This window comes from Buteo buteo, chromosome 27, assembly GCF_964188355.1.
Source record: "Buteo buteo chromosome 27, bButBut1.hap1.1, whole genome shotgun sequence".
Taxonomy (NCBI): Eukaryota; Metazoa; Chordata; class Aves; order Accipitriformes; family Accipitridae; genus Buteo; species Buteo buteo.
In genome coordinates this window covers 5,568,589-5,587,687 of record NC_134197.1, presented here as the reverse complement: position 1 = coordinate 5,587,687, position 19,099 = coordinate 5,568,589, and the positions used below count along the sequence as shown (strand labels likewise).

The 19,099-nt window shown below is 59.8% G+C and overlaps 1 protein-coding gene across 1 annotated transcript; it reads left to right on the top strand.

Annotated features, from left to right (window-relative positions):
• The first annotated feature begins 1,752 nt into the window (after positions 1–1,752).
• On the top strand, positions 1,753–13,494 carry LFNG (LFNG O-fucosylpeptide 3-beta-N-acetylglucosaminyltransferase). Its single transcript, XM_075058426.1, has 8 exons — positions 1,753–2,196; positions 9,402–9,450; positions 10,280–10,379; positions 10,533–10,686; positions 10,800–10,885; positions 11,162–11,327; positions 11,623–11,708; positions 11,807–13,494. The coding sequence occupies exons 1-8, from the start codon at positions 1,792–1,794 to the stop codon at positions 11,871–11,873; spliced, it is 1,113 nt and encodes a 370-aa protein (XP_074914527.1). The 5' UTR covers positions 1,753–1,791; the 3' UTR covers positions 11,874–13,494.
• Positions 13,495–19,099: the final 5,605 nt, after the last annotated feature.

The following is a 19,099-nucleotide window of genomic DNA, read 5'->3' as shown; positions in this document are numbered from 1 at the left end:
CCCTTTTGGCTCCCGGAGAAAGGAGCTCTTTCTTCATTCAGGGTTTTGCCGATCGGGCTTTTCAGCTGCCTCTCGAGCCACGGTTGCTGTGCCATCGGGTTGGAGACAAAGGGCGCCCGAAGAAAAAAAGCAAATTGAGACTAGAAGGCTGGGCTCTGCAGCAATAGCGGGAAGTGGGGAGTGTGGGATTCGGTTCCTGTGTTTGTACGGTCTTCTAACTGCTTTTTTTTTCTTTTATTATGGGAGGCTTCTTTGGAGGCACAGGTCTCTCCCCAGACATGGGCACTGACATGCAAAACCAAACCCCACAGCCTCCCCGAGCGTTTCTAGCCTGGAGCCATGGTTGAAGGACTGACCAGGGGAATGTATAGGCTAAAATCAGGAGAAGGCAAATGCTGGGGCTTGCCTGAGGAAGCAGCTTCCCTGCTTCGTCCTGCCTGGTATTATGGTATTGTTTATGCAGTGCCAGAGATGAATGGAGCACGTGACAGCAGGAAAAATGCAAGTTGGACAAGGTCCCTGCCCAAAAACGCAGCAGCCCCTGATTATGGCATTACATTGCAGGCCAGACCCAAACCCAAATCAGCCTCCCTGTAGCAGCACACACGCTGGGAGAGAAAAACCCCAAGAGCTCCCTGCCTGCAGAGAGGGTGGATAAGGGGGAAAAGAGGCCCCGGGGTTTGGCGTCACTAAAATAGCAGGTTGGTGGCATATCCAAGGCCAGATTTCAACCCAGTTTTCCCTTGGAGCCACCACTTCTCCCACTGCCTGGCTGGAAAGACAGTGTCTCATTTAGCAAAGCATCGTTATCATGGTTAGCGATCACCAAAGCGGCTTGCTTGGCGTCTATGTAGCATTTATTTTCGGACACCCCTGCACCTTGGGGCTGCCCATCATCCAAAGCACGGTGCTGCACCCGGGATGGGGTTAGCTGGGTTTGGGAGCATCTCCCAGGAGGGATGGGAACAAACCCCCCAGCACCCCGTTCCCAGATTTACCCACCAGGCTGGAGCTCGGTGAAAGTGAGAGGAGTGCTGTGGTTTGGGGGGGTTTTGGTTTGTTTTGGGTGGTTTTTTTTTTTATAATGACATCTCAGAAGAGACTGATGGGAAACTGCTGGAGTTTGGTCAGGCTGGTCGGCTTTCTGGTAACCTCTTGGACACGGCTGTGAGAAAACCTCGGCGCAGGGCTCTGGGAAATAAAAAGCTGAGTGGGGAGGGGGGAAACGCGCTCCTTGCTACGGACGAAACGGCCAACGATGCTCCCTGCTCGCTGGTGGGGCTGCAGGGACGGGTGTACCCCCATCCTCCCCATCTTCCCACACCCCCCCCCAGGGCCACGGAGGGAGGGAAAGAGAAGCAGGCAGCCTGCCTGCACCCTGCCACACGCTCCAAAAAAACCCTAAAGGCAAAGGCAGGAGGTGAGCCGAGGGCAGAAGCCAGGCAGGAGGGGGCCGAGGGGGGTGGGCAAGAAACGCGAGTGGGGGGGGGGGGCACGGGGCAAGGCGCGGGGTTTTGGGGGGAACGGAGCGGGCAGGCTGCGGGCAGGGCAGGGCGCTGGCTGCCCACGCCCCCGCGTGGGGGGCGGCCCCCGGTCCCCGTCCCTCCCCGGGCGGAGGCGGGGGCGGTTTAAAAGGCGACGGGAGCGGAGCGGGGGGCCGGTGGTGGGGCGGGCGGAGCGCGGCCGGTGGCGGCGCGGAGAGGAGGAGGAGGAGGGAGGGAGGAGGAAGAAGAGGAGGAGGAGGAGGAGGAGGAGGAGGAAGGAGGAGCGCGGGTGGCCGGCGGCGGGAGGATGCTGAAGAGCTGCGGGAGGAAACTGCTGCTGTCCCTCGTGGGCTCCATGTTCACCTGCCTGCTGGTGCTCATGGTGGAGCCGCCGGGGAGACCGGGGTTGGCCCGGGGGGAGGCCGGTGGGGCGCAGCGGGCGCTGCAGAGCCTGGGGGCGGTGGCGGTGGCCCCCCCAGCCCCGGCGGCGGCGGCGGAGGGTCCCGCCGGTCTCCGGAGCTTCGCCGATTACTTCGGGCGGCTGAGCCGAGCCCGGCGGGAGCTGCCCGCCGCTCCGCCGAGCCCCCCGAGACCACCGGCCGAGGATATCTCCCCCCGCGACGTTTTCATCGCCGTCAAAACCACCAAGAAGTTCCACAAGGCGAGGCTGGAGCTGCTGCTCGACACCTGGATCTCCCGCAACCGCGACATGGTGAGGGGATGGGGGGGGACGCGGACGCTCCCAGCCGCTGGCCGGAGCGGGGGGTGGCAGCCCCTTCGTGGCGTGGGGGGGCCGGGGGGGTGTTGTGTCCCGGCAAATGCCACCTCGTCTTTCTGCTCCCCCTGAGCAGGGTGGTATTTGGGGGCTGGCTGGGCCGTTGTGGAGCCAGCCGTGGTTTCGGGAGGGCGAAGGGCTGCGTTGGAGGGTGAGGGATGGAGAGAGCCTCACCTGGGCTCCTCGCACTCAGCAGCCGTCCTCCCCCAAAAAAAACTCCTTCGTGCTGAGCGGCTCCCATTGCAGAGCTTGCCGCGAGTTGCTTTCCACTGGGGAAACTGAGGCACGCTGTAGGGATGCGACCCAGCCCGCTGGTGCCAACAATCGGGGTCAGGTCCCTGTCGGTGCTCTCCTGGGCTGCGGGTGAGGTTTAGCAGGGCCCCATGAAGTGCCCACCGGTGGGTTGCCCAAAGGACACCCGGTTTTTGCAGCCCAGGGCTGAGAGAGCACTGGGACGTGCCGAGGTTCTCGGTCCTCTTGCCAGGAACTGGGCAGGGCTGGAGTGGCCGGGGGCTTTTGCAGGTCTGCTCTGGCCCACCCGCACCACAGCGGTTCCAGCTAGTCCGATTCCTGACCTTACCGATGTCCTGCCCAGAGCCCTGGCAGTCCCTCACGCTGTCCTTCAAGTACTGAAGCAAAATTGAAAAGGGGAAAAAAAAAAAAAAAAAAGCTGTTTCCTTCGGAAATGTGCCTTACCATCTGCTCTTAAGACACTTTTTCTATCCTTAGACAGCTTCCCAAGTAAGTTATGCTTGGTCCTAACCTTTCCATCCTACTGTCTTCACGTGTTTCCTCCTGGCCTGGAATCGTGTTTCTTGCTTGCAAACTGGGGTTTTTTTGTTGGGTTTTTTTTTTTTTGAAATCTGGGGTGGCTGAGGAGGGAGGTGGGGGTGGGGATCGACCTGCCCCTGCCTCCTTCACCGGGTCTGCCGGACCCTGTGGGGTCTTGGCTCCTGCAACTTACCCCAAGCATTATCTTGGTGGTTCTTTTTTTTCCCCCTTGTGAATCTTGTCCCTTTTTTTTTGTTCAGGTCTCCTGGGCTTGGCAGTGGCTCTGCCGTCTTTCCCTGGTACAGTTATTTAGTGGAAACCTCTTTTATGCTCTGCTGTCACTGCAAGGGGGTGGTGAGTGGTGGTGGTGGAAAACGCTCTTTGAGCACCTACAGATGATGCTGGGAATGGCTGCTCTTTTTTTTTTTCTCCCCTCTCTCTTGTGAGCTCCGGCTTTCTTCTAGGTTTTTTTTTTTTTGTTGTGCTTCGTTTGTCCGTTTGGATTCCCAGAGACCCGAGGCTCGGCTCTCACGCTGTCCCCCTGGGCAAGCTAACAAAGCCCCTTTTCTCCTGGCGCAGAGAAAAGGCTTCGCAGCCTCTTGTGTGGCACTTTCCATGGGAACGGGGGAGCCGAAGCCGGCCGTGTCCAGGTCAGGTTGCCTAGAGATGAGGGCCATGAAGCCAGGGGGGCCGCAGCCCGGCGAGGTGCCCGCCTGACAAGCCAAGCCGCTGAGTGACGGCTCTTGTACAGCACTTGAGGACAAGGAGCTGCCGAGAGAGCTGGAGGCGGCGCGAAGTCCTGCGGAGAAAAACGAGGGCTGGCGGGGGGACGCATGGAGGCAGAGGGGATGAACCTGTTGCTGCCAGTGGTGACCGGCTCCGGTCTTCCCTGGCTGACCTGGCCACTCTATCTGGGAAGCTTTGGGACACCCTGGGCTCCCCCAAACTTGGCATCAAGTTGGGTTTTTTTCGCCTGCGGAGTGCAGGATTGGTGCCATGGGGCTCCTCTCCCTTGCTTCCCTGTCTTGGGGAACTTGTGCAGTTCCTGCATCCCCTCCTTGCCTCGTCCTGTGGTTTCTGCCCCAGGAGGGTGGTTCGGTGACAGCGGGGTGCTGCCTCTGCTCAAACGTCTCTCTTGGTCTGAGTCAGGCCCGTCTCTGCTCATCCTGTCCCTCTCTCGCTCCTGTTTCACTAGTGGTGCTCAGGCACATGTGCTGCCTCAGCGACGTGGGGAAGTTCCTACCCAAGGGCTGAGAATCCCCCATGCCCCATGGCATGTCTCTCCTTCCCCGGATCCTCTTCTTGCATCAAACCCCGACCTCCCTCTCGGCTCTTCATTAGCCAGGCAGCTCTCCGGGCGGGAGGGATGCAGGCACTGGTGAGAAGGGGTTAAATCCAGCAGGTAACTCCAGGCTGGACCCTGGCAGATAGGGAGGAATAGCTATTGTGTCCTTCCTTGGCTGCTCTTTGTTCTGCCCACAATAGTCCCTGTTTCCTGCCCTCTGTCCCCTCCAAGACACTGCAAAGGGCACCCCCTTCTCCTTCCTGCTTCTTTCTGCGCAGGGAGAGCAGATCCCTATTCGATTCTAAATCTGCTCCTCGGGTTGCACAATCCAGGCCGGACAAGCTGCTGTTGAAGGAGAGTTATGGGTTTTCCCCTCCTTGCTTTGGGGAGAGTTTCCAGCTGTCTCCGTATCCTTAGGATGCTGGAGTGTAGTCTGGGGAAACTTTGCACTTGAAAGAAAAGAGAAGGGGGAGGAAAAATGGCCATTAGGCAGAAATCCTGGACAGGAGTGAGTCCAAACCCACCGCTTTCCTGCTGAGTCGGGTGATTTGCAGTGGCAGAGTTGCATAAGAAACGTCCCCCATCCGCAGGGCACCCCGAAGGCGGCCGGGCGGCTCGGCGCACGCCGCGGTGCCCGTGAGGGGTCCGGGCTGGGCTGCCGTCCCACCAGCGTGGGATCTGCTGGCTTCCTCCAGCTCGGCGCGATAATTGCAGGCTTTGAAAAAATTCCTGCTCTCGGGGCAGAGGGAATGGGTTTGCCTTCCGATGAGCACGCTCCTCCGATGGCGGCTCCCAAATTTCTCTCTAGCACCTTGGCCAGGGTCCCCATCTTTGGGGTGGCTGCGGTGGATGGCGCTGGCACTGGTGTCCCACTTGGGCTCCCACCGGAGCGGTTGAGACTGGGTTGGGCTGCTCATCCCAAAACAGCTCCCCAGTGCAGCCGGCTTCCCCCAGCCCTGGGCTGTGCGCCAGGGCCTGCTGAGCACTGCTGAACTCAGCTCATGTGTGAAGGTCCCTCCCTGCTGCCCCCCCACCCCAGGGCAGCCTGTGTGGTTTTTGGGGGTGGGGGCCCCTTAATTGCCTGCCCCAAATGATGCCGCTGTCCTTGTCCATAAAAGCCCCGGAGCTGGTGAGCGGCGCGCGTGGAGCGCCAGGCGGGAGGGTGGGGGACCCTCGCCGCACAATGAGCTCATTGTTTGCGAGGAGGTTATTAAAAAATTATAGCATTTAAAATTACAGTGGAGGATTCTTCCTCTTGGCGAAAGGAGCGGGGGGGGATGAAGGGCCCACGGCCTGGCAAGCCCCTTCCCCGCCTCTGCGGCTCCCAGCCCTGGGACCCCTGTGCCAGCACAGACCCCCCCACCCCAGTCCTGGGGAAAGCCACCGCCACGCAGGAGTGGGGACGCTGCCGTCGCGCTGCTCCCACCCCGTTGAAGCGGGGTGGGGATTTTCCCTCCTAACCCCCGCAGGCTGGAGGGAAAACATCTGCTGCAGGGGACAAAAAGCTGGGGAAGGGACCTGCTCCGGCAGCACCCTTACCTCCCCCCGGAGCCCAGCTGGAGGCTCAGCCCCCCCCAGCACCTCTTGGCTGCCTCCCTGTACCCAAGCAGGGTGGCTGCATCCCCCTTGTCCTTGGGGTGAAAGGGGGTGCAGCCCCCCCACCCCCTGGGTGATGCGTAGATGGGTGCCGGGGTGCTCCATCCTCTCCCAGCACGGGGAAATGAGACGTGGCGCGGGGGCAGGATTTGTGCACTGCAAGGTCACGGGGGTGCCAGTTCCCCTTTTTGGCGGGTGTGCTGCTGGGGAAGGTGGAGACGGTGGGGGGCATGGGGTCTGCTGAGCGTGTGTCACCCCAGAAAGCTGGCCGGACCGCTGGGCCGGGCAGCGCGGAGGGTGGCAGGATGACCCCCAGGGTGGTCCTGTGGCTGGTGGGACGCCTTGCGCAGCACCCAGCGACCCATGAGCTCGGTTGGCGGAGGGGGAAATGAGTCACCGCGAAAGGAGAAACGAAGGGGAAGGCAAGAAAAAAAAAAAGAAATGGGCCCTCCCCAAGGGTGAGGAGGACATGGGGGGGCTGCAGGCGGCTGCCTGGCTCCTTGCAGGCAGTTGGGGGGGGCTGACCCCATCCCGGCCATGGGGACCCCGGGTGCCTCTCGGTCCCGTACGCAGAGGCCGCGCATTGTACGGGGCCATATGAAGCAGTGGCAGCTATTGTTTGGGAGGGATTTGGCATCCTGTGTTTCTTGAAGCTGCAGTTTTGAGAACAATGAGGTTTCCTGCAAGGGTTGGGGGGGGGCAGCGGGCCTTTCCTCTCCTGCACCCCGCAGGAAAAGTTACTGCGGGGGGGGCCCAGGAGGTCCTGGCACCCCTCAGTGCCACGGCTGGCACAGGGGCCAAGTGGGAGAAAAGTGGAGAGGGGTGGGGTGTAAGGGCTTTGGGTGCTTTCTGCCTGGGAGAGGGGTTGGGGCTGGAGATGGCAGCTTGGTAGGTGACGGCTCGGGGATGTTGGCTGCAGCGTCCCATCCCGCTTGCTCCACTGTACGTCCAGCATCCCACACGGGGGATGCCAAAGGCTGATCCGTGGTTTTTTCCTTTGTCACACGGACACGGTGTTTTCTTGTCCCCCTCTTTTCCTGGTCTGTCCCCTCCCAGGCTCACCTGGCACCTCTGCTCCTCTCCCGTGCAGCCCCAGGCAAAGGGGCTGTGTAGGAAGGGTGCAGCTCCCCTCCAAGAAATGCAGACAAATGAATTAAAAAATAAAGGCTTTTTTTTTTTTTTTTTTTTTTTTTTCAGTTTTAATAGAATGTCATGGTGGGGCTAGGAGGGAGATTGGGAACCTGTGAGGCCCCGATAACCCCTATGATGTGACTTGCAGGGCTGTGTGCCCCTGTCCTGGTCCCCAAAGTGCCACCTGGTCCACCCACACCAGGAAAATTATGGGGATGTACGTGGGGAGAGGCTGGAGGGAAGATGCCTCCTTAGGACTCGCCTGCCTTTCGGTACGGGCGAGTAATAAACAATTGTCCCTGTGGTCTATTTATAGCGGCTGAGCTGGAGGATTAGTTGTAGGGTTATTTTTGGAGCAGCTGAAGGCAGTTGCTGGATGGCGTTTCTGTGCTAATCAAGCAAACATTTTCTGTCTCGCCTGTGCGGAGGCTGTGTCCCCCGTCCCGCTCCGGCAGGGCTGGAGCCTGAGAGGGATGTACCGGGGCACCACGTGCCTCCGGGTGGGTGAGAAAGGGCTTGTGATGGGATCATCCTGGGCATCCTTGGACGGTCTCCCGCTGCCCTGGTTCAGCTTGTAGCCCCAGCAGCTGGGCACCTGGTGAAAATGGGGACCAGCAGCAAGGTGCTGGCTGGACCCTGTGTTGGTTGGGGGTGACATCCTCCTCCTCCTCCGTGCACAAGTGCACAGCGCTGACCCTGTCCCATCCCAGCAGTGATGCGTCCCCAGGGCCGCAACGGCCACAGGTATCCTTGGCCTGGCAGCTGATGAGCTAAGGTCCCTGTCCCCCAGCTGTCCCCTCCTCATCAGCGGGTCCCCAGTCCCCTAAACTTTTGCTCAAAGCCTTCCTGACCCCTTAGGGGGGGCTGACCTCTGTCCTTCCCCAAAAGCCAGGCTGCACAGCAGGCTGTGCATTTGTGAGAACTTGCCTTCCCACCTCCTCCATCCTTTTTTTTTTCTTTTTTTTTTTTAACTTTTTCTTTTCTCCCCAAGGAAAAAAGCCCCAAAGGTCACTTGTAGCCCCGTCCCCAGGAACGCGCCCTCCTCCCCTCCCATTCAGCCTCCCAGCGGATCTGGGCTCTCCCCACCAGCGTCCCAGCTTGGGACCTGAGCAAACACAGGCCGGCCGGGTTAACCAGTGCAGCTGTATGCTAATGACCACCGCTGCCCGCTTAACTCTCCTCCGCTGAGTAAAGTCAACCCCACTATTGTACCCACCTCCTCAAACAAACCACAAAACCCCAGCGCGTTCCCGGGGCCGGCCGGCTGCGGGGTGGCACCCAATTTCCAGCTCACTTGTAATTCATCATCCCCAGTGCTCAGGCTCCATCATCGTCCCCCCCCCTCCGCCGCCTCCTGCCTTCCTTCCCCCCCCCCAGCCCTTTTGTCTTTCTTCCTTTGCCCTTTTGTGCACGTCTGGTTTTTAATAGCGCTTGGCAGCTGGTTGTGGTTTCTCTCCTCCAGCTTTGTTTGCTGCCCGCTGATTGATGGCGATGCCTTTCCCACCCCCTGCTCTCTCCTCCTGCTTCTCATCCTTCCCCAAATCCCAGGCCAACAGCAGCCCCCCCTCCCAATCCTCCTACCCGGGCAGCATATGCCAGGAATTAGCTCTGTAAATAGAGGAGTGCAGCCAGGCGGGCAGCTCGGGTGCTTGGGGTGGAGGTGGGATGCTGCCTGGCACCGTGGGGACCGTGCTGGGGTGGGCAGCGAGGGACTGTCCCCTCCTCGGGGCTGGCGAGAGCCACCCACCAGCACCCACTCAGCCACCCTGGGAGGGGGATAGGGAGCAGAGAGGAGCTGGGGGGGTGTTTTGCAAGTGGCCGGGGACGGTGAAGTGCTGTTGACACAGGTGGGGATGTGGCTGGCAGCCGGCGTCGTGGGCAAACACACCTGCCCGGGCAAGGGAGAGCTGCCGGGCGGCTGCTTCGGCATCCCCGGCCGCGTCGGCTAAAGTCTGAAGTCCCGGCGCAGATCAAGCTGCGTTCTGCTCCCCGTCACCTGCTCCTCTCCGCCTCGCGCTGGGGACGGCCCCTTGCGTCGCCCCAAATCCCCCTGCCTGCTGCTGCTTCACGGAAAAGGCGAGAGGATGGGGATGCTCAGGGCGGGGGGCTGGGGTTTGCACCTCGGTGAGACACGACGGTGCGTGCCGTGTCCAGCCGGGATGGCTTGGCACCCTTCTTGGTCTGAAGCTGAGTGTGTTGCGGGGATGCCCGGCGTCTCCGGTGCCGCTTTGGGTTTTGGCGAGGGGGAAGAAGTCACCGCTGGCATCCTGGAGGGGCTGATCCCCTGGTGCCGTGTCGCATCCAGAGCCACGTGGCCTCAGCCCCTTAGTCCTCAAACGTGCCTCGTCTTCTCTTTCAGACCTTCATCTTCACAGATGGGGAGGATGAAGAGCTGAAGAAGCAAGCACGTGAGTCTGTGGCCCTTGTCCCTTTGCGTGCGTGAGCCGGCCAGGTCCCCTGAGGAGCCCCGGCCTGGGGAGCATGGCTGGCGTGGAGCCTACTGTGGGAACTCTGAACAAAAAATGGCCAAAATGCCACTGGTTAGACACTAATCTCAGGAGCCCTCGCCACAGGGACCTGGGCTGAGAACGAGGCAACTCATTTCACTGATTGTGCCTAAAGCACCCTCTGCCCGGGAGCCCCATCTGGGGACGGGTTTCCTTCCCAGTCAGCCCAGCCCATCTCCTGCATGACGCTGCTGGGGAGCACGCTAATGGAGTGGGTGCCTTTGCACCAGTTTTTTTCCTGGGGCGAGGTGGGTTTGATGGGCAACGCGGCCAAGATTTCATGGGAGCATTTCCCTGGCGGCCCTTCCCTGGGCCCAGCGTGGCGGCTGCAGGAAAAGGCAGCGGGAACAGGATTTTGGCTACCGTGTCCTGGAGAAGCCAGCTCTCAGACACCCCCTCGCTCCCAGGGTGGCTGGTACATCGTCCCAGGATGGGCAAGGTGATGTAGGGTGGCATCATGCGTGGCAAGTGATATATCACTCAACCCTGGTGCATCTGCTGCATCCGCATCCCTTGCTCACATGGACCCAAAAACCATTCACAAAAAAAGTTCATTCTTTGCCCAAAACGACGTGGCACGGAGGCCACCGAGCATCAGGGATATCCGTGGGGTTTCCATCTCCCTGGCACGCCTGGGGTGTGTGTGGTGAAGCGTCGCCATTCGAGCACGCGGGGAGGCGTTGGGATTCCCCGATGCCGGGCTTTGACCCCCCGCCGTCTTTTCCCACAGGGAACGTCATCAACACCAACTGCTCGGCCGCCCACAGCCGCCAGGCCCTGTCCTGCAAGATGGCCGTGGAGTACGACAAGTTCATCGAGTCCGGCAGAAAGTAAGCAGCGCCAGGGGGCTGCCGCAGGGGACGGCGGGGCTGCGAGGGGAGGGGGACGGCGCAAGCGGAGGCCGGTCACGTTTTTTGGGGCCGTAGCTCAGCGTGGGGTCTGGGGAGCTGCCCCGGCCCGTCGTGACACTGCTGCCACTGCAGGTGGTTCTGCCACGTGGATGACGACAACTACGTGAACGTGCGGACGCTGGTGAAGCTGCTCTCCAGCTATCCCCACACGCAGGACATCTACATCGGGAAGCCCAGCCTGGACCGGCCCATCCAGGCTACGGAAAGGATCAGCGAGAACAAGATGGTGAGGTGGAGGGGGGGTGGGCGAGAGGTTGGGGCTGGCTTAATTTGGGCTGGGATTTGCTCCCCGGTCGGCGGGAGGAGGTCTCACGGCCACTGCTTCCCCCTCTCTCGCAGCACCCTGTGCATTTCTGGTTTGCCACGGGCGGAGCGGGGTTTTGTATCAGCCGGGGGCTGGCACTGAAGATGAGCCCGTGGGCCAGGTAAGAGCGTTGCTTTGCTCTCCCGTGGGGACTTGTCACGGGGCACAGAGCGGCGACATCTTTGGGGATGGACGTTGGACCGCGTCCCACCACCTTGCTCTCTTTGCCTTGCTGGGGGTGCCTGCAGGAGGCTTGGAAACAAGCCGGGAAGGACTTCGGTTCCCCCTAATTGACTTTTAATGAGGGCTGGGCCCCCACCGGCCAAGCCCAGACCCCGCAGGGTGCCCGCGTCCCCTGGGCTTTGCTCCTCTGCAGCCCCTCTCTGTCTCCCCGCAGCGGGGGCCACTTCATGAGCACCGCGGAGAAGATCCGCCTGCCCGACGACTGCACCATCGGCTACATCATCGAGTCCGTGCTGGGGGTGAAGCTCATCCGCAGCAACCTCTTCCACTCGCACCTGGAGAACCTCCACCAGGTGCCCAAGTCGGAGATCCACAAACAGGTATCCCCTGTCCTGACGCCCTGGGGTGGATGGAGGGGTCAGGGGTGGACGGTACCGTCAGCTGGTTTCATGTTGGCACCTAAAAATCGGGCATCGTGGCTAGGAGATTGATTGACGTGTGACCAACACGTCATCAGAGGGCGAAAGCCCCATGAGCCCATCCCTGTGGGGTGATACAGGCTGTGACTGGACACTTTGGGAAAAGGGGGGAATTTTGCAGCCCACCCCACGCCCCTGCTTGATCCTTGTGGCCATGTCGGCCGCTTCACCCCCCTCTGTGCTCCCCCCCCTCCAGGTGACACTAAGCTACGGCATGTTCGAAAACAAGCGCAACTCCATCCACATGAAGGGAGCCTTCTCCGTCGAGGAGGACCCATCCAGGTGAGATGAGGCGACCCTGTCCGTGTGTCCCCCCCCCAAGCCGGGGTGCCGCGGGGCCGTCGCCACGCCACGCTCAGCATCGCTCCTCTCCTCCGCAGGTTTCGCTCCGTTCACTGCCTGCTGTACCCCGACACGCCGTGGTGCCCCGCCAACGTGGTTTACTAGGAGGCTCGTGTCCCCCTCCAACCTCGTCCCGAATTTCCCCGGTATCCGACGGGCGTGCGGGACCCGCGTGCGGGTTGTGTCGGTCCGGCCTCGCCGCGAGGCAGACGGACGGACGGACGTCGTTGCTGTGGTATTGCACAGTGTGTGTGTGTGTGTACTGAAGGCTGCTGTGCGGCCCCCGTGTCCCCTGCCCTGCCTGCCCTGCCTGCCCGTGCCCGCTGCCTGCTCCGGCCAGGACGGTGGAGGGGGACGGGTCCTGAGCACTTAACCGTGGGGCACCCCCGCGGTGCTGGCGGGCCCCACGCCATGCGTGGGGAGCGACCGCAGGCACTGCGGGCCTCTGCCTCCCCCGGGCTTGCTTCTCCTATTTTTTTTTAATTTTTTTTCCCCCCTTTCAAATGTTAAGGTTTTTTTGGTGTGTGCCTCCCCCGCTTCCCTTGCCTCGACCGCCCACCTCGCTCCCGTAACCCCTCACCCATCCCACCCTCCTCTCTCCCAGCCCCAAAATCTCAGCAGCGAAGCTCCGGCTCCCGATTTGGATGAAGAGTCACCAGCGAGTTTTGCTCCCTGGCTCGGCAGGCAGGCAGAGGGTGGGCAGGGGAAACCTCCCTGCTCCAGGGTGCTGCAAAGCTGCTGGGTGCTCGACAGCCGAAAACAGAGGGAGACGGTGGGGTGGGCTGCCAGCCGGTGTTGGCGTTAGCTCCGTTTTCCCACATCTTCCCCCCCCCCGTCTGGCTGAACTGTTGCTGGCAGCATCGATCTATGCACTATTTATAGAGACTAATGTAAAGACTTTCTATAAATACGGGAGGGGGCTTTTCCGGAGCTGCCGGTGCGGTGTGGGCACCGTGTTTGGACAGGGTCTCCCTTCGGTTCCGCTTCCCCGCCTGCTCGCGGGCCGGCTGTGGGCTGGGTGGGTGCCCCCCACCACCACCGTGGGACCAGAGCATCCTCCAGCCCTGCGGATGCTGCTGGGGTGACCGGAGAACCCGAGAGGTGCCCGGCTGGATGGGAACCTGCCACGGGCAGGTAGCATTTCCCAGCCTGGCCACTGCTTTCTCCCTGCCGGGGAGGGATTTAGCCGGGGACGGAGAAGAATCCTGCATCCCCCCCCCCCAGCTGCCCTGCCTGCCACTGCCAGCCCTGCAACCCTGGGGTAAATGGGCTGAGCTGGAGCTGAACGTTTCCAACCCGAAGCTGAGTGAAAATAGCCCATAATGGGTGCGTTGTAAATATGTTATTGCGCCAGTATTTTTTTTACTGTGCCTTTTTTTAAGAAGAAAACCACATTGAGAAATATGTAGATTTTAAAATGCTTTTTATACATTTTCTGTGGATCAGAAAAAAAAAAAAAATCCCCAACCTTTGATAATCTGTTTAAGAAAGAAAAAAAAAATTTTGCGATGTCTTGTAACTATCACTTACCTTAATTTATATGTTCCAGTATCTGGAACATCACTCTGTGCTTTTTGTAACTAGGATGTGTTTAAAGCAATAGATGTGGGATGGGGAACCAGCATGGACAGCGTGTTCTCAGGGACTTGAACCCGATTGCTGCCACGGGGTTCCCGTGGGAGCCGTCACCAATAAAGCAGCTTTTTTGCTGACCACAGTCACCTGGTCCTGGGCTCCGGCGTCTCTTTATGGATGAGCTGCGCTGCACACCCCTTGTTCCCCCCGCGGATGTTATCACCTCTAACGAAGCTCTCAGGGATGCACCGAGGAGGGGTCACGCCTGCATCCCTCTCTTTTCCCACGGGTACCGGCATCTGCCGGCCTTTTGCATCCCAGGGCGTGAGGGTCCTCTCCTCCTTCCTCTCCCCAAAAGGTTGGGGCAGGACTTGGCACCTCAGGGCAGGTTTTTCCCAGGCTGGGGGTGGGAGCGGAGGCAGCGGGGGCGAGGTGAGAGCCGGTTGTTAGCAGGGTGCTGTTAACAGCCGGCGGGCAGGCGTGTGCGTGGGAAGGTTGGGGGCTGCAGGCGGGGGCCGAGCCCCTTCCCTCCCTTCGCCCTCTCCACCACCGGTTCAGCCAACACCAAGCACCCACCTGCCGGTAACTAAGCCTCAACTTTCATGGGTTGTGGCAATAGCATTAAGATCTGCCCCCCCCCTTCGCCCCCGCCAAAACCAGCCCTGTTTGTGCTGCACGGGTACCAGCTTTCACCTGCACCATCCTCGCCTCCCTCCGCCTTCCTCCATACCCAGCATCTTTTTTTTTTTTTCTTCTTCTTTTCAAGGCACACTTACTTACTTCACAGTTTTGCTTGAATCTCTGGGTTATCGGGGGGGTTGGCCTTGCTAAAAATACAACCTAGCAGGAAGTCAGCGTGTGCTAAAGCAGCAACCCCTCCTCCCAACACCCGCACAACCTTCAGACGGCACCAAAAATTAAAAAAAAAAATTTAAAAAAAATCCCCCAAACTGCAGCCCTTGGGCTGCTGCAGGCAGAGAGGGGAGGCTCTGGATCCTGCCCTGGGGAACTGAGCATCACCCTGACCCAGCATCCTCCCCCAAAAAAAAACCAACAAAAAACTCACAGATACCCAAAAAGCTTCCCAGAGAAAGGGGAGGGTGGACACCAGGCCCTGCAAATCCACCATCCCACAGCACAGGGGGGGTCAGGGCTGGGACCGTGTGGTGGGTGCGGGATTTGGTGCCCCTTGGCCCCCCCCCCACCCCCGGGATCAGCGAAGGGGAACTGCGTCAGGCGGAGGAAGCTGTGCCACCCGCCGCTCGCCCGCGTATTTTTCCTATTGCTCATGGGGTTTCGGCAGCGCGGGCGCTTCCCGGCAGCGGTGCCGTCACCCTTTCTGCAGGCTTGGGCCCCCCCCGGGAGGGATGGGGAGATGCTGCCAGCATGGGGCAGCACCCAGCTGGTCCCAGGCAGGTCTGGGTGCGGGGGACCTGTTCACTGCAAACCAGCCCAAAACTTGTGTTAAGCACCCACCAAGGCACTGGGGAGCCAGGGGCTTTGGCATGGGGCTGGGATGCTGGTGCAAGGAGCAGGAGCCCTTTGGCAGGGGGAAAGGCTGGGGGTTGCTGGGCATGGGGCAACACGTGGCAGGGGGCCTTAAAAAATGAAATAAAAATTAAAAAAAACAACCAACAACCAAAACAAAAAAAGAAAACCCACCCCACTGAGCCTTCGGGGGCCGGCAGCACACCAGCCCTCCGGTTTGTCCCACACCAGGCTCCCAGCCTCTCCCTACTCGTGGGCCGAAAAGTAAATAAATACACGCATTAATAAACAAAAGGAAAACAAAAGCAAAGCCTGCTGCTCTCGCATACTTGGCGGGCTTGTCAGGCCAGCCTGCTTTCATCTGCGCCCCGGCACTGTTGTGGGACGTCCTGTTTACTCTCGCCAGCCCGCGGCAGCCGATAAGGTGGCTGTACCTTTCGGAGAGCGCTGGTGTGTGGCGTCGGCGTGGGGACAAGCCCGGCTCGGTGGAGACACTGGCTGTTGTGTAGGGACCACAGCTGCTGACACCATCGTGCCCAAGGGATGCTCCTAGTGCTGTGTCCAGCCAAAGGCTTTCCTGGTCCCTGGGTAGTTGCAGCATCGAGGGCAGAGAGTAACACGCTGGTTTAGTCCATTTTTGCTGCTCGCCCACCTCCTTTTTTTTGTTGGTTTTTTTTTTTTGTTTTGTTTTAATTTGCATTTGGGTCACTCATGAATCGCTGCGTTCCCAGCCCGGCTGCAGCGCAGGAGGTTTGTGGCGCGGGGACTTCTCTCTGGGGAGCTGTGTGTGCACGGCGATGGGACGAACACCCGTCCTGGCGCTGACGGTGGCGAGAAATATTTGAGACTCGGGGTGGGAGGGGGTGTCGGAAGACAACAAAACTTGTGTGAATCGGCTCCAGCCGCTCTGGCCCAGCAAACTGGAATATTTGTGGGAAACGAACATAAAAGCAGCCGAATCGCAGGGCCTGAGCAATGCACACAACGCTCCAGCTGCAGCTTTGGGAGTTGCCCGTCCCAGTGCTGGGACCGGAGAGCGTTGGGTCCCTGTGGGGGCATGAGCTGTACCTCTGTGCAGCTGGGAGCCACTAAATCGCCCCCAGAATCATCTGTCTCAGAGCAAAGCCCTGTGGCAGACAGTCATAGCAGCCCTCCCCAAAAGCAGCTCTCAGCCATCGCCCACATCCCCTTTATTTTTTTCACCTTTCTGCTATTTCCCACCCCTGCATCACCTGCAGGTGGTTAAAAGAAACACCCCCCCCCCCCAAGCCCTCCGAAGTTTATTTTTCTCTTCCTGACTTTTAAGATCAGCCTTGGATCTATCAAAACCAATTCCCTCCCCACCCCCGCTCGCCCCAGTGCTCCCAGCACCCGCTGCTTCTGGTCTGCCTCAGCCACCCAGCGGGGCCGGCTCTGCTCCTGTAGCCATTTGGCAAGCCAAGAGTGGAGGAGGAGATGAACCGAGCATCTTAAAAGCAGCTGGAAATACTTCCCACGGCGCTGCCGGACGAGACCCGTGAAGCTGCGGCACCGCTGTACGGTCCCGCTCCCAACCCATCTTTCCTCCTCCTCAGCGGACGCGTCTGCCCCCATCTCCCCCCTAACCGGGGTGGCTTCACCGGGCGGATGGTGCCAGGTTTGTGCCTGTCCCTGCTGAGGGCAGGGGACTGAAAGCAGCGGTGACACCACACAGCAACACAGTGGCACCACAGCGGTCGGTGTGGGGTGACGTTCTGATCGTGTCCACAGAAGCCCAGGGAGTCCCCCCTTATTTAGAGGGACGCAGGATGGGCTGTTAAGTTCGGAAACCCCTTGGGGAGCAGGGGCCATGCCCAAGCAGCCCATCCACTGGCCCTGGAGCAGCAGTTTTTGGAGTGGATCATGAGTAACCGAGTGATTTACGGGGTGTAAGCGCCAGGTCCCGTGGTGCTCAGCTGGTGGGAAGAGGAAGCGAGTGGGAGAAGGGCTCCAGCCACCAGCATCTGCCACACCTCGCAGTGAGAAGGGAGCTGTGCTTCCTCCCACTCCCCTCCACGGACCGGGCCGGGATTAAAAAAGCCCTGAGCAGGGATTTTCGCTGAGGTCATGGTGAGAAACGCCGCCTGCTCCAGGCGCCTTCCTGCCAAGGCAAACCGCCCTGCGGTCCCGCCTGCAGCAACAGAGCCATCAGCCGCAGAAGGAAAAGTCCTTCTGCTCCTGCCACCACCCATCCCTTCTCCACCGCGCAACAGCACGAAGGCACGGCAGTGTGCCTGGCTGCTCCATCGCGGTGGCTGCTGGACCCGTGACCCAAGACGGCCACGGCCAGGCCACCCTCCTTCCCTGCCCGGCCACCTGAGCAGGTGAAAACCGCTGGCAAAGGTGCTGGGTGGTCCACGTCCTTCTACGCCGTGGTGCGGGGATCCACTAAGCTGGTCCAGGCTGGGCTGCAAACATGGGGTGTGGAGGAGTCCTGCCAAGCCCTGGGGCTGCAGCGTGGCTGGACTGGAGCATCTCGCCCCTCCAGTGGCTGCCTCCTCTTGCAAACCCTTCCGACTGCCAAGAGCAGGACTTCAGCATCCCCATGCGGTCAGACAGATCGGAGTCTCCCCGTTCAGGCTCTTCTTTCAAGCTGACGGGCCAGCGGATGCTCAGCTCTCTGTCCTGGCCTCCCTCCCAGTGCAAGGAGAGGCCACGGCCTCCTGAAAACAGAGGTGGTCCAGCAGAGTGGGATGGGGAGATGGGGTCATTCCTCAGGGACGAGGGTGCTTCAGAAGGGGTTAGAGAAGATGAGATGCAATTTCAGCTGCCTTCCCCGGACACACGGGGAGTCAGAGTCCCGATGGGACCCTCCCGAAGGAGAACCATGAATCCAGCTCTCAAGCGCATCCGATGGAAGACATTGGGCAGATCCAGGCTTCAGCAGCAGATGCTGCAGGCACAGTGCCACGTCCAGCAGAAAACATTACCTGTAGCACAGGCCATTTCCCACCCCAAGAGGTGACAGGAGCTGGGGGCATGTAGTCAGTAACTGCGTCCCAGCGAGCACACCACAGCCACCAGCTCTGGCTGCTGGTTTTCCAGCCGTCAACCCACCGACAGCTCCCGGAGGCAACGCTCCTGTTAGCACAGCTCAGCACACCACGGGAACAAATACATTTGAAAGCATCGCTCCGGGGCATCCCTCCCTGCCTTATCTTCGAGGCCAGAGATCTAACAGACCACTACTGAAGGCTGATCAGAAGGCAAGGTTTATTCAAACACATACTTCACCCTCCCCTCTGGTTTTTTTCCAGCTCTGCGTTGCTCAGGAGAGAGCCCTGCCCTGCTCCTGCTGGGACAAGGAGCTGTGCAACAGGGTGAGCAAAACCTGTGGCTGCTGGGGACGGCTGACTGGAAGGCACTGGGAAAGGTTACCGGAGAGGTGGCCTTTGCATGTTCCCATCCCTGGTAGGAGTCCATAAACCTGGTAAAATATTTACGTGCTGATTCTGATGGAGGCTTTATTTTCCTTCACGCCAACAGATTTCCTCGACTGCTCCAAGCCCTTTGCACCAGAGAGCAGGTTTAATCATCTCAGATCAGAGATGAAGATGGAAAACATGGGCTCCTCCTTTAGGTGGGAAAAAAAAAGAGGGGAGGCAAAACTGTCAATTATTAGTGAAGGGAGGAAAACTGGTGTCTGCTGAGATTTACAACCATGAGGGTGAAAGGCACAGCAAGAAGCTCTGTGGTTCTGCACCGTACCCATGGGCAGGACTCGAGAGTATGGGTGTGGGTTTCAGCCCTACAAACACACACAGCACTTAAAAAAAAAAAATACAGCATTAACAGAGTTAAATTATTGCTTGGACCAGTCTGGCCTTCCAAGGCAAAAGGACATACCTGTGCACACACACTCCCATGGGGAGCAGGGCAGGACCAGCAGCACTGAGGAGGAGGATGCCCGGGAGCCCAGCTCAGGTCACAGCGCTACAGGATGCGGTCCCTTCTCAAAGACCTTCAAACTGGCTCTGCCACTTGGTGGTGACATCCAGGACCGTCAGCCTGGTCCTTACAGCATCACTGGGTAGTTTGGGAGCTTTCTGCTTTAACCTGCAGGCGGATCAAGAGCAATCAGCACTGCTGGAGCTATCTGCTGTCACCAAACCCTGCTAAGGGGCTTCTCCATGCCCCTTCCCACCCCATGGTTTTTTCCTCTTCCCCAAAAAGGTATCTGGCAGCCAGAGATGCTGTTTGGCTTTACCCCAATTTGGTGGTGGGGAGTTTCCCAAAGACCCACAGCTGGT

Bases quoted from the DNA above. Each gene is read 5' to 3' on its own strand.
- LFNG (XM_075058426.1), top strand. From the start codon at position 1,792: ATGCTGAAGAGCTGCGGGAGGAAACTGCTGCTGTCCCTCGTGGGCTCC. The intron at 10,380-10,532 runs GTAAGCAGCGCC...CTGCCACTGCAG, and splicing joins TTCATCGAGTCCGGCAGAAA to GTGGTTCTGCCACGTGGATG. The intron at 10,886-11,161 runs GTAAGAGCGTTG...GTCTCCCCGCAG, and splicing joins AAGATGAGCCCGTGGGCCAG to CGGGGGCCACTTCATGAGCA.